This window comes from Myotis daubentonii, chromosome X (assembly GCF_963259705.1).
Source record: "Myotis daubentonii chromosome X, mMyoDau2.1, whole genome shotgun sequence".
NCBI lineage: Eukaryota > Metazoa > Chordata > Mammalia > Chiroptera > Vespertilionidae > Myotis > Myotis daubentonii.
Window position 1 is genome coordinate 11,001,065 of NC_081861.1, and position 11,920 is coordinate 11,012,984.

At 51.5% G+C, this 11,920-nt stretch overlaps 1 protein-coding gene across 1 annotated transcript; it reads right to left on the reverse strand.

Moving 5' to 3' along the window:
* Positions 1-8,661: 8,661 nt before the first annotated feature.
* Positions 8,662-11,654, reverse strand: DUSP9 (dual specificity phosphatase 9). The gene is made up of 3 exons (XM_059678604.1): positions 11,183-11,654; positions 9,347-9,796; positions 8,662-9,039 (listed from the first exon to the last, which is right to left on the reverse strand). The coding sequence occupies exons 1-3, from the start codon at positions 11,571-11,573 to the stop codon at positions 8,714-8,716; spliced, it is 1,167 nt and encodes a 388-aa protein (XP_059534587.1). The 5' UTR covers positions 11,574-11,654; the 3' UTR covers positions 8,662-8,713.
* Positions 11,655-11,920: the final 266 nt, after the last annotated feature.

An 11,920-nucleotide genomic window follows, 5' to 3' on the forward strand; every position in this document is an offset into this window, starting at 1 on the left:
AAAAATATCTTTGGGTGAGGATTAACAATAATAACATATATATACATATGTTATTTTTTTTAGTTTATTTAGGTGGATAACTAGGCTATTGATTTGAGATCTTTCTCTTTTTTTTGCTAGTATAGACATTTAAAGCGATAAATTTCCTTCTAAGTACTGCTTTGACTATATATATATATATATATATATATATATATATATATATATATATATATATATATATGCTAGCAATGAATTCTCTCATTGTTTATCCAGAAATGTCTTTTTTTTAACTTTTAATTTTTAAAGGATAGTTTTAGATATAGAATTTATGTCTACAACTAGCTCTTTGGTGTTTGCCTTACTTGGGGTTCATTGAGGCTCAATCCTTTTCCTTTCTGTTCAGATTGGACAATCTATTTTCAAGGAATTTCTTCAAATATTTCTTCTACCCCCTCTTCTCTCATTACACATTTCAAAGCCGCCCATTACACATTTTTTCGTGTGCCTGTTGTTGTACCACAGGTCTCTGAAGCTCTTGAAACATGGAAAATATGACAGCAATGAGCTTCCTGGATCTGATTAATGTTTCTCATAAAATTCTGGATGTTTCTGCCTCCGAGAAGCCACTTCCACCGACAGTGCTCCTGGGTGTGGGTATTGCTCAATCAAATTGAGTTAGCCCCCTAGGCGGAGAAGCTACTGGTCTCCATGGGCTGCCTTGCCCGGGCAAGACCTCCATGCCAACCAAGCTGAAAGGGATGCGAGTAGCCCTAGGCCAGAATGACAGACATTCCCAAAGTTCAGCTACTTGGTTTATGAAATACTTTTGGTTGCTTTCCAGATCATAAGGGTTGTTTTTGTCAATATTCACTTGGCCATAGCTGAGTGTCTGGCCTTCTATCTGCTTTTCGGTCCTATCATGTAGATGTATCTCTTATGACCAGATTATAGCTGGATTTTCACCAATCCTGTCTAACTGGAGAATTTAGTCTATTTATTTTGCTCAGTGATATTTGGAATAATTTTTCTTTTCTTTTTGTTTGTCTTTTTTTTTGTTTTCTTTTTTGTTGTTGTTGTTTTCCCTAGGAATAATTTTTAAAATCTTATTTTGTACTTTCTACTTATTCCAATGTTTCTGTTTCTTCATTTTCCTCTTTAGACTTCTTTTCGATTGAGATTTTTTTCTCATTATTTGATATTTTTTTCTCCAGTAGTTTGGAAGTAGTACACTCGATACTCTTTTAGGAGTTATTCTAGAAAGTTCCACATGCATATTTATCTTAACAGAGTTTAAAGTTATGCAATATTGATACGGACATGAGGGGATAAACAGGGCCCAGGATTATCTTCCCATCATACACAACTGGAAAGCTTGCCAAAATATGTGAATCACTGTTTTTCTTTTTCTTTTTTGAAAATTTATCTTTATTGTTGAAAGTCTTATAGATGTTCCTCCTTTTTTCCCCATTGACCCTCCTCCTCCCCATTTCTGTCCCCTGCCCCAGGCCTTCCTTCACCCCACTATTGTCTGTGTCCATGGGTTATGCATATAAGTTCTTTGGTTGATCTCTTCCCTCCCCCCACCCCTTCCCTCTGATATCCATCAGTCTGGTCCATGCATCCATGTCTCTGGATCTATTTTGTTTGTCAGTTTATTTTGTTCATTAGATTCCACATATAAGTGAGATCATGTGATACATGTCTTTCTCTGACTGTCCTATTTCACTTAGCCGAATACTATCCAGGTCCCTCCATGCAGTGAATCACTGTTTTTATTTTATTTTATTTTGTCTTGTTTTATTTTATTTTTTTATTCCTTGCCCGAGGATATTGTTTCCATTGATTTTTAGAGTGGAAGAGAGAGGAAAAGACAGAAGAAAATGTTGATCTGAGAGAAACACATCGATTGGTTGCCTCCTGCACGTGCCTCAAGTGAGGTTTTGACTAGAATTGAACCTGGGACCCTTCTGTCTAAAGGTCGATGCTCTATCCACTGAGCAAAACTGGCTATGGCATGAATCAATTGTTTTTAGATGGTGGGCAACAGCCAGCAAAGACCCTGTGATGTCTGAAAGAAAGGAAACAAAGAGGCAAACTCCACCACCAGACTTCAGGACTGAGGTAGAAGAAACATAAAAATATAACCCATAACCCGGCTGGTGTGGCTCAGTGGTTGAGCGTTGACCTAAGAACCAGGAGGTCACGGTTCGATTCCCCGTCAGGGCACATGCCCAGGTTGTGGGCTCAATCCCCAGTGGGGGGAGTGCAGGAGGCAGCTGATCAATGATTCCCTATCATTGATATTTCTATTTGTCTCTCTCTCCCTTCCTCTCTGAAATCAATAAAAAAATATTTTTTAAAAGTATATATAACCCATAATGCTAAAAATCAGCCAATCAAAACAGATCCAGGGGAGTTCCTGTTTCTGGTCTGGCAACCATGCTAACAACAAGTGAAGAGCTGAACACACTGAAAAATCAACAGCTCTTCTTAGATCCATCAGAGAATTGAGGTCACAGGACAGACTGCTGCCCCCCAAACTAGAGAGACAGGCGAATGCAGAGAATCACAATTTACCGGCACAAAAATCCACAACTGGGAACAGTGCTGGGGCAGGCAAACCTAAACTGGAACTGATGAATTGCTGGGGCTCATTGTGGACACATCTGAGAGTTAAAAACGCCAGGGGGATGCGCGGTCTGGGGAGGCTTTCATGCTTTTGTGACTTTTACCTCCAGGAGCCCTACCAGGTTCTCACAGTGAAGATTAGAGAAAAATTTCCTCTGGCCAGGGCTGGGGAGGGAGGTGGAAGAGTAGGTATTTTGAAATACACCAGAGCACTCTTTTTCTTCTTCTTAAATATTCACCCGAGGATATTTTCTCCATTGATTTCTATCTAGAGAGTGGAAGGGAGGGAGGAGGGGGAGAGAAACATGGACAGGAGAGAGACACATTGGTTGGTTGCCTTCGGCAAGCGCCCCTCCTGGGGCTGGGGAATCTGCAACTGAGGTACAAGGTACGTGACCTTGACCAGGAATGGAACCCTCCACCTCACCCTTTGCTGATGCTCTAACCACTGAGAAAGAAAAACCAGCCAGGTCTTCTTTTTTTAATGTTTATTGTTAAAAATATATTTTTATTGATTTCAGAGAGGAAGGGGGGGGGAGAGAGAGAGAGAGAGAGAGAGAGAGAGAGAGAGAGAGAGATATCAATGATGAGAGAGAATTATCCATCAGCTGCCTCCTGCAGGCCCCACACTGAGGATTGAGCCCACAACCTGGGCATGCACCCTGATTGGGAATCAAAATGCGACCTCCTCGTTCGTAGGCTGACGTTCAACCACTGAGCCACCCTGGCTGGTTGGGCTTCTTTTTTTTAAAGTATATTTTTTATTGATTTTTCAGAGAGAGGAACGGAGAGGGGGAGAGAGAGAGAGAGAAACATTGATGTGAGAGAGCAAATCCATCGGTTGCCTTCTGTACATACCCCCACCAGGGACCGAACCCACAACCCAGGTACGCGCCCTGACCAGGAATCAAACCGGCAAGCTTTCGATGCTCAAGACCATGCTCAACCAACTGAGCCACACCAGCCGGGCCACTCTTCTTAACAAGGCCCACCCTCAAGAAGACAATCGATTACCTCAGAGCCTGACCTATTGAGCTTTTATTAAAGTCTGACAGACCTGGGAGAAGGGACATACCCTCCTCCAGCCCCCTCCGGCCATCCTGTCCCACCTTAGGAAGGGGAACTGAGGAGCTCTGTGAAGTTCACGGTGCAGAGGCACATGCTGACTACAGACACAGACCTAATCCTAGGACTATGGAATGCTCCCTCTCCCCTCACACCACCTCACCAACGGCCTAGTAACCGCACGTCCTTTTACGCAGTTTATCACCTCTGGCTTTCAACAAAGAAGTACAAGGCATACCAAAAGCAAAGAAACAAACAACAACAAATAACAAACAGCAACACCACCAACAAAAAAACAGTTTGCAGAGACAGAGCAAGCATTAGAACCAGAATCAGATATGGCAGGGTTACTGGAATTATCAGATCAGCAATTTAAATACTCTGATTATGCTAAGGGCTCTCATGGAAGGAGTAGATAACATGTAAGAACATGGCCACAGTTGGCCACCAGGGAGGATGCAAAAGAAGGTTTCTAGCTGGGAAGCCAGATGCGCTAGAAAGCTTTGGGGATTTTATTTCTAAAAGGATGAAGCAAGGGGGGTGGATAGAAAGGGAGGGGGGCGGGGAGGGGGTTACTAGAGGATAGCTAGCATTCTCTTCCACGCTGTCTTTCATCGACTTTGGGCGATTCTCAGCCATTATCTTTCTTACTATTGCATAGTTCCTGTTCTCTTTAACTTGTTTTTTCTTCTTGCAGGAATTCAAAGAAATATTTGTGTGAGTGACTTCAATCTCTCTCTGTTGTGCATTCTGGGTTATTTCTTTAAATCCACCTTCCAGTTCACTATCTCTCTGTCCAGCTGTTTAACCCATATCTTGAATTTCTCATTTTTATGATTATATTTTTTAATTTCTAGAAGTTTTATTCGGTCATCTATCAACAGTACTGGCCATGGTAGAGTCTCTTGTTCTTTGGTTATTCTTTGGACAACTTGATTTTGTTTCTTCAAATATATTGATCATACTTATTTTACATTTGTGTCATATAATTTCAAAATCTGCTATTTTTGCAGGATGGATATTTAAGTTTTGAAGCTTCTCTCATGCACGGTGGCTTGTTTCTTTCTACATTTTGTGTGTTTTCTTCCATTATATATTTCAAAATTTTCTATAGAATTTCTTTGAGGCCTGTATTTAAAGGACAGAGGATTTGTGCTTGCTTATGCCAGGCACTCTTGGGCAACACTCCCTCTGGACCACTTCATTTAGAACTTTTAAAAAATATATTTTTAAACTTTTCTATTTTTATGGGACTGTCACAGTCTAAGTAAAATCTGTGTGCAAGCTAATCAGATGCAGCTTCAAGACAAATCTAGAAGCTGTCCCCCAACCAGATTGCTCTCCCTCAGTCCCTGCAAGAGAGAAATTCTCACGCATCCACTACTCTCTGCCTAGACCACGCAAAACTAAAATTGCAGCTTGTGGCTATAAATTCTCAGGTCAACATTTTCCTTTTTTCCCCACTTCCACCCAGATCCAAGGTCAAGATATGCAAGCATCCTCGCCTCTCTTGGTGGGGTATTTTTTCTAGGTCACCAATTGTATTAGTTTTCTGTTGCTGCTGTATCAAATGATTGCAAACTTAGTGGCTTAAGACAGCACAAATTTATTATCGTACCGTTATGGAAATCCAAAATAGATTTCACTGAGTTAAAATCGAGGCGTCAGTGGGGCTGTATGGTTTTTAAAATCCTCACCCGAGGATATGGTTTTATTGATTTTTTTTTTTTTGAGAGAGAGAGAGAGAGAAAGAGAGAGAGAGAGAGAGAGAGAGAGAGAGAGAGAGAGAGAGAACTTGCTTTCCTGTACACGTTCTGCCTGGGGATCAAACCTGCAACCTTTTTAAAAAATATATATTTTTATTAATTTTGGAGAGGAGGAGAGAGATAGAAACATCAATGATGAGAGGGAATCATTGATTGGCTGCCTTCTGCACGTTGGACCGAGCCTGCAACCCAGGCTTGTGCCTTTGACTGGAATGGAACCTGGGACCCTCCGGTCCGCAGGCTGACGCTCTACCTGTCTATAGGGGCCAGTATTCTGCCAGCCACACCTTGAGAGCATTGCCCGTCAAGAGTACAGGTTTGATGTAGGGGCCCAAGTGTCTCTTGGTTCTCATGGGTGATGTCTGGAGAGCCACTGGAAGAAGGTGTCCAAGGAAGAGGGGGTGCCCTGGGCTCCTGGCTCCTGGGTGTAGATTTCCCACGGACAGGAGCGAGCCCCAGAGCTGGCTCACTCCTCCGGACACAAATATCCCCATAGTTGCTGGCCTCGGAGGCTTTCTCTGATTTTCCTACCAGCTCAGCCATTCATTGCATGTTGTTAGGTTTCATCCTACATTTTAGGGCCGTGATGGCGAACCTATGACACGCGTGTCAGAGATGACACGCGAACTCATTTTTTGGGTTGATTTTTCTTTGTTAAATGGCACTTAAATATAGAAAATAAATATCAAAAATATAAGTCTTGCCAAAACCGGTTTGGCTCAGTGGATAGAGCGTCGGCCTGCAGATTGAAAGGTCCCAGGTTCGATTCCGGTCAAGGGCATGTACCTTGGTTGCAGGCGCATCCCCAGTGGGGAGTGTGCAGGAGGCAGCTGATCGATGTTTCTCTCTCATCGATGTTTCTAACTCTCTATCTCTCTCCCTTCCTCTCTGTAAGAAATCAATAAAAGATATTTTAAAAAATATATAAGTCTTTGTTTTACGATGGTTGCAAATATCAAAAAATTTCTATGTGTGACACGGCACCAGAGTTAAGTTAGGGTTTTTCAAAATGCTGGCACGCCGAGCTCAAAAGGTTCACCATCACTGCTCTAGAGGTTCTGGACCCGGAAGATTTCCCTGGACATGCTGTCCACATTGCTCACTAAGTTGCCACTGTGTTCTCATATAGCACTTGCCCCCTCCCCCCCGCCCCACCTTCCAGCTCCCTTCTGCTTCCTGCCATCTCTCTGTGGCTGGGGACTCTGACTTGAGAAGGACCATGCAGCCACGGTGTGCAGAAGGTGTTCAGAGCTGAGGCCGGGAGGCCAGGGAGGAGCAAGCCCCACTGATCACTTCAGGTGGCTCAGTGGCCTCCGCAGGCTCTCCTGGCCTCCAGTCTGGGCCTTTTGGTTGTTGTTGTTCATCCTCCCCTGAAGATATTTTCCCATTGATTTTTAGAGAGGGGGAGAGAGAGAGAGACACATCAATGTGAGAGAGACACAGATTGGTTGCCTCCTGCATGCGCCCCAACTGGGGCCGGGAACAGAGTGTGCAACCCAGGTATGCGCCCTTGACCGGAATGGAACCCAGGACCCTTCAGCCCTCGGGCTGACTTTCTAGCCACTGAGCCAAACTGGCTAGGGCTGGGCCTTTTAGATCCAAATTCCACACTTTGTCAGCCAGAGGGACAGATGCTGGGATATGCAAGTCTGCTCTTGTCCCTCCCCAGCTCAGGCCCTTCTGTGGCTCCCATCCCCTCCTGCTGAGGCTCTGACCCTGCACCGAGTCTTGGGGCGTAGCTGCCCAACTGCATGGTCACTTCTGGCCCCTGCTCCCCTGATCTCTGCCACTCTGGACACCCGGTGCCATTTACTGATTTATGGGGTCTGTTGTTTAGTGTCTTCCCTCCCCCTCCCGAAGTTGGCTCCAAGTGGCAGGCCTCTTTGGTTCACTGCTTCATCCTGGTCATTAGCCGTACGTGGCAGATAGGGGTTCAATGGGTCGTGAGTAAATGGGGGACCTGGCTAGAGGTGGGGCCAACAGGCAGTGCAGGCGCCAGATGGGAAATGATGACATGGGGGCGGGGTGACGCTTGAGTCCCTGAGTGGCCCAGTATGTTCCCCCCTCCCTAGACCTCCCCCCCCACCCTCCCCCCCGCCCTTCCCCAAACCCTCCAAGGTACCCAGGAAGCAGCCTCCCTCAGTTCAGAATCTTACAGAAACCGTTTATTCAGGGACAATTCAAGAAAGCAACTGTGGGGTGGGTTCCCAAGGGTTAGGGTGTGTATAAGTGCCGCCGCCCGCTGCCCACCGCCCGCGAGGGGTGTGTCTGCAATGAATGGCCGTGTGTGTGTGTGTGTGTGTGTGTGTGTGTGTGACTGTGTGGGACCCGCAGTATCAAAATTCAGGCCTTCTTCTTCCCCTCCCCCGCCTCCAGCTCTTGCTCTGAGACCCCATCTTCTCCCGTGGCAGTCTGACCACCCTCAGTCACAAAGAGCCTCAGTGATCCCGTCAAGACATCTGGGAAAGAGGAGAAAAAGCATCTTTTCAAATGTCAAGTGGATAAACAGTCAGGGCGCCAGATGTGCGGCTGGGAACCCTCCCAGTGGCTCTCAGGCCGGTGATCTCCCCAGCGGTGCTGCCCAGCAAGGAGCCACCCAGAGGCGGGCTGTCCCCGTGGCCAAAGGGTGGCCGCTGCACCTCTGAGGCCGCATCCCCTGGGAAGCCCCGGGCAGAGAAGCCGGGAGGTGACTGCACTGGTGGTGGTGGTGAGCCCCTCCCCAGAAGCAGCCATCTGGGGACAGGGATGGGACTGCGAGCAGGTCCCTGGCGGCAAATGAGGTGGCCGGAGTAGGCACGCGCCCTTCCTGAGGGGGCAACCACAGGGAGGCTCAGGGCCCAGCTGAGCTGGCAAAGCATGGGGCCCGGGCCAGGGGACAGGCCGCCACCGGGAATGGTCCCTCGGAAAGGGAACCCCCTACCCCCCCAAAGAAAAAAGTAACAGTCGCAGAAGAGGCAGTTTCTGGAGCGAGGTCCCGCCCCAAAGCGGCGAGGGTCAGGCCGGTGGTCCCAGCCGGCCCAGAGGCACATTTAATAGGATTCCCGAGGATGTTTCAAGTGGGCAGGGCGGGTCTCTCCGGGTGGCCACCCTGGGGAGGCTCCCAGCGCCTGCCTCTTCCCACAGCCCCCGCATGAGGTATTGTGCTCTCCCCCCCCAACCCCCCTCCCCCCTCCCCCCGCTGACAGCTAAGCTCCCTCCCTCCCTCCCCCTTCTCCCCCCACAGCGCATGGGTGGTCGGGAGCACCCATTGGGGGACAGGACTGGACGGGGCCCTATGTGGGGTCGAGCTCGAAGACCCCGTCGCTGGTGGGGGTGGTGAAGAAGGAGGGCGGGTCCGAGGTGGCGGACTCCTGCCCCCCGCTGCCCCGCCCGCGGGCCCGCCGCTCCTCCAGCCGCAGGCTGCGCTCGAAGTCCAGCAGCTGCCCCATGAAGTTGAAGTTGGGCGAGATGTTGGACTTCTTGCGCTTGACCAGGTCGTAGGCATCGTTGAGGGAGAGGTGGAGCTTCTGCATGAGGTAGGCCACGGTGACGGTGACGGAGCGGCTGACGCCCGCCAGGCAGTGGACAAGCACCCCGCAGTTCTGGCCCAAGGCTTCATCTAGGCAGGGCGGAGTGGGGGGCAGAGTGAGGGGCAGGCCTCACTCCGGAGGGGTGCTCGCAGCCCCCACCCCATCCCACCCTCCAAGCCAGGTGGCCCTGACCAGGTTGGCCTGGGAGCCCTGCCCGGCCCGAGAGTTCCTGGCCCCAGTGCTGCCTGACCCCACAAGTGCCATCCTGGCTTTGGGATCTGGGAATGGCAGCTGAGCCCAGGAAGAGTCCTCATGAGGGAGAGGGGCAAGCGATGGGAGAGGCCAGGAGCCAGGTCTGGTGGAGGAGGGAGAAAGGGGAGGGCAGGGAGGACTCACCAATGAACGCGATGGCCTCAGGAAAGAACTGGGACAAATTCTGGCTCCAGTGGTCCGAGATGGGAATCTGCTTGTAGTGAAAGTCGCCATTCTTCTCAAAGAGGTTAGGGAGGTTGGGGGTGACATTGAGGATGTAGCGGATGCCTAGCTTGGCCAGGCTCTCCACGTTGGCCGAATCTCGGGCACAACCCAGGTAGAGGTTGGGCAGGATCTGGACCGGGAAGGATGGTATCAGCCCCGATGGGGGGGGCGTGGCACCCTCGGAATCCAGGCTGCAGCTCAGGGAGTCTCGGTCAGGTTCGGATTCCCCGTCGGAGCAGTCAGAACCCAGGCACAGGTTGCCCAGTCCCACCACTGGACTGGGCACCATGGCCATGCTGGCTCCACCACGGCTACTGAGGCTGCTTTCGCACAGCTGAGGGCACTCAGCCTGGAATCTGCTGAAGCCACCTGGGAGGGAGAGAGGAGGTTTCTGCCCATCTGGTCCCCGATCTGGTCCCCGATCTGGTCCCCGGCCAGGGAACCAGCCCCAGAGAGCCCGACCCCTGAGTTCCCAAAGGGGACTCAGAAGCCAGCAGCCTGTTCTAGATGGGTGTTGCCATGTGGTGCGCTCTGGGCAGCCCAGCCACCCTCACCTCGTGCTGTTGGTTACTTCCTGGACAGCAAGTGCTCACTGTGGCTGTTGGGCCCAGGCTCAGCCATCCCAAAAAGATCTCATACCTCCAGGGCCAAGCCGAGGCTGGCGCCAGGGCTCAGTAGAGTCTAGAGGCGCTGCTAACCTCCGGCGGGGGTGGGGGGGAGGGGAGCGGGGGGGGGGCGGGGGGGAACTATGGCCATCAGTTACAGAAGAGGAAAGCTTCCCACATAAGTTCTCTGCCTGGGTGTCTCTCTATCTGGCTCGACCAGGAGTGCCCTGATGGCAGGGGCCAGGTCACAGCCATCTCTGTGCTCTCTTCAGGGGTGAAATGAGACCCCAAGAAGAGAGGAGCCCGGGAGAGAGCGGGACATTCCACCTGGATAGTCCCAAGGTCCCAGGAAGTGAGCATTTCCTTGGTCTACAGAAAGCTTCTATGTCCCCAGGCTGGGGCGGGGGCCTGGAAATGCAGCATTCTGTGGATTTCTATATCCCTGTGCATTCTGAGGAGAACAAGGGAACACACCCCAGTGACCCTTTTCCATGGGGAAGTGGGGACAACTGGTTCTGTAGGTTCATAGAAGCCCTGTCCCTAGCCTGGATCTCTGGAGTGTGTGTGTGTGTGTGTGTGTGTGTGTGTGTGTGTGTGTGTCTGTGTCTCGGCACAGAGCCAAAGGGCTTGTATCAGCCTGTCTCCCTTCCATCCAGCCCTGCCATGACTGGGGGGGGGGGAGGTCTCTGCTTTCTCAGGCCTCCTTCTGCCTTCCCTGCTTCTCTCTCTCTCTCTCTCTCTCTCTCTCTCTCTCTCTCTCTCTCTCTCTCTCTCTCTCCCTCTCCCTCTCCCTCTCCCTCTTCCTCTCCCCCCTTCCTGCCTTTGCAGAGCAGGATTTGTCCTGTGTCGCTGGCCTCCTTGCCCTGTGGCTGAGCAGCTGCAGTAGGCGGCATTACTAGCTCAGGAAGGCCGGGAGCCAGGCCAGGTCAGCCACTTTCTACCCATTTTCCAGACTCAGAAACTGAGGCTCCCAAGGGGGAAGGACTTGCCCATGGTCACACTCAGGGGAGGGTTTCTCACCTCCACTTTAGACAAAAAAAAAAAAAAGCGGAGCTCGCTCAAGATCAAATGAATTGTGACTCCCCTCTGAAGGTGGGGTCGGGATCTCCCCTGCCCCAGGCTGGTGCCCACCGCGCCCCCGCGCACCTACCCTGTAGGTAGTAGGCCAGGTAGCCTTCCTCCCGCAGCTTCTGGAGCAGGGTGCCCAGCACCGACTCGGGCTCCCACTCCTCAGCCTCGGGCTCGGCCTCAGCCTCCGCCTCGGCATCCCCGCGCCGGTGCCGACCCCCGCCCTGGTCGTACAGGAGCACAGGAGCGGGCGGAGGCGGCTGCAGCGGCGGCCCCGGCAGGAGCGCGCGCACGGACAGGCTCCCCCGCCGAAGGCGGCGCAGCAGCAGCGCGGGCAGGGCCACGCTCAGCGCCCCGCCGATGCGCGCCGACTCGTACATCTCGCGGCTGCGGCAGTCCAGGAGCAGCAGCTGCGGCTGCGGGGGCGCGAGCTCCCGGCGCAGCCACAGGCACGAGCGGCCCAGACCCTCCATGGGTTCGCGGCTGCTGGCACGTCGGGCCGCTGGCGCTGGCGCTAGCGCTGGCGCTGCCGCTGCGGAGAGAGGGGAGACACGCGTGGTGAGCCGGAGACCTCCCCGCCCGGCTGCCATAGGGCAGGAGCCCAGGGGTCAAGATGTGAAGTCAACCCCGTGCCCCAAGGCAGGCGCCCAGGACACCCGCAGGGACACCCCTCCACCGCTCGATTCTCTCTGCTCGCGCCCTTCCCGCAGTGAGGACACGCAGAAGGCACTGTGCGCCCCAAAAGAACACCCGAGGCAGCCACCTGGGTGCCCGGTCGCCGCTCACCGCCCCCGAGAAAGGAAGTGTGAGAACCGCCCCC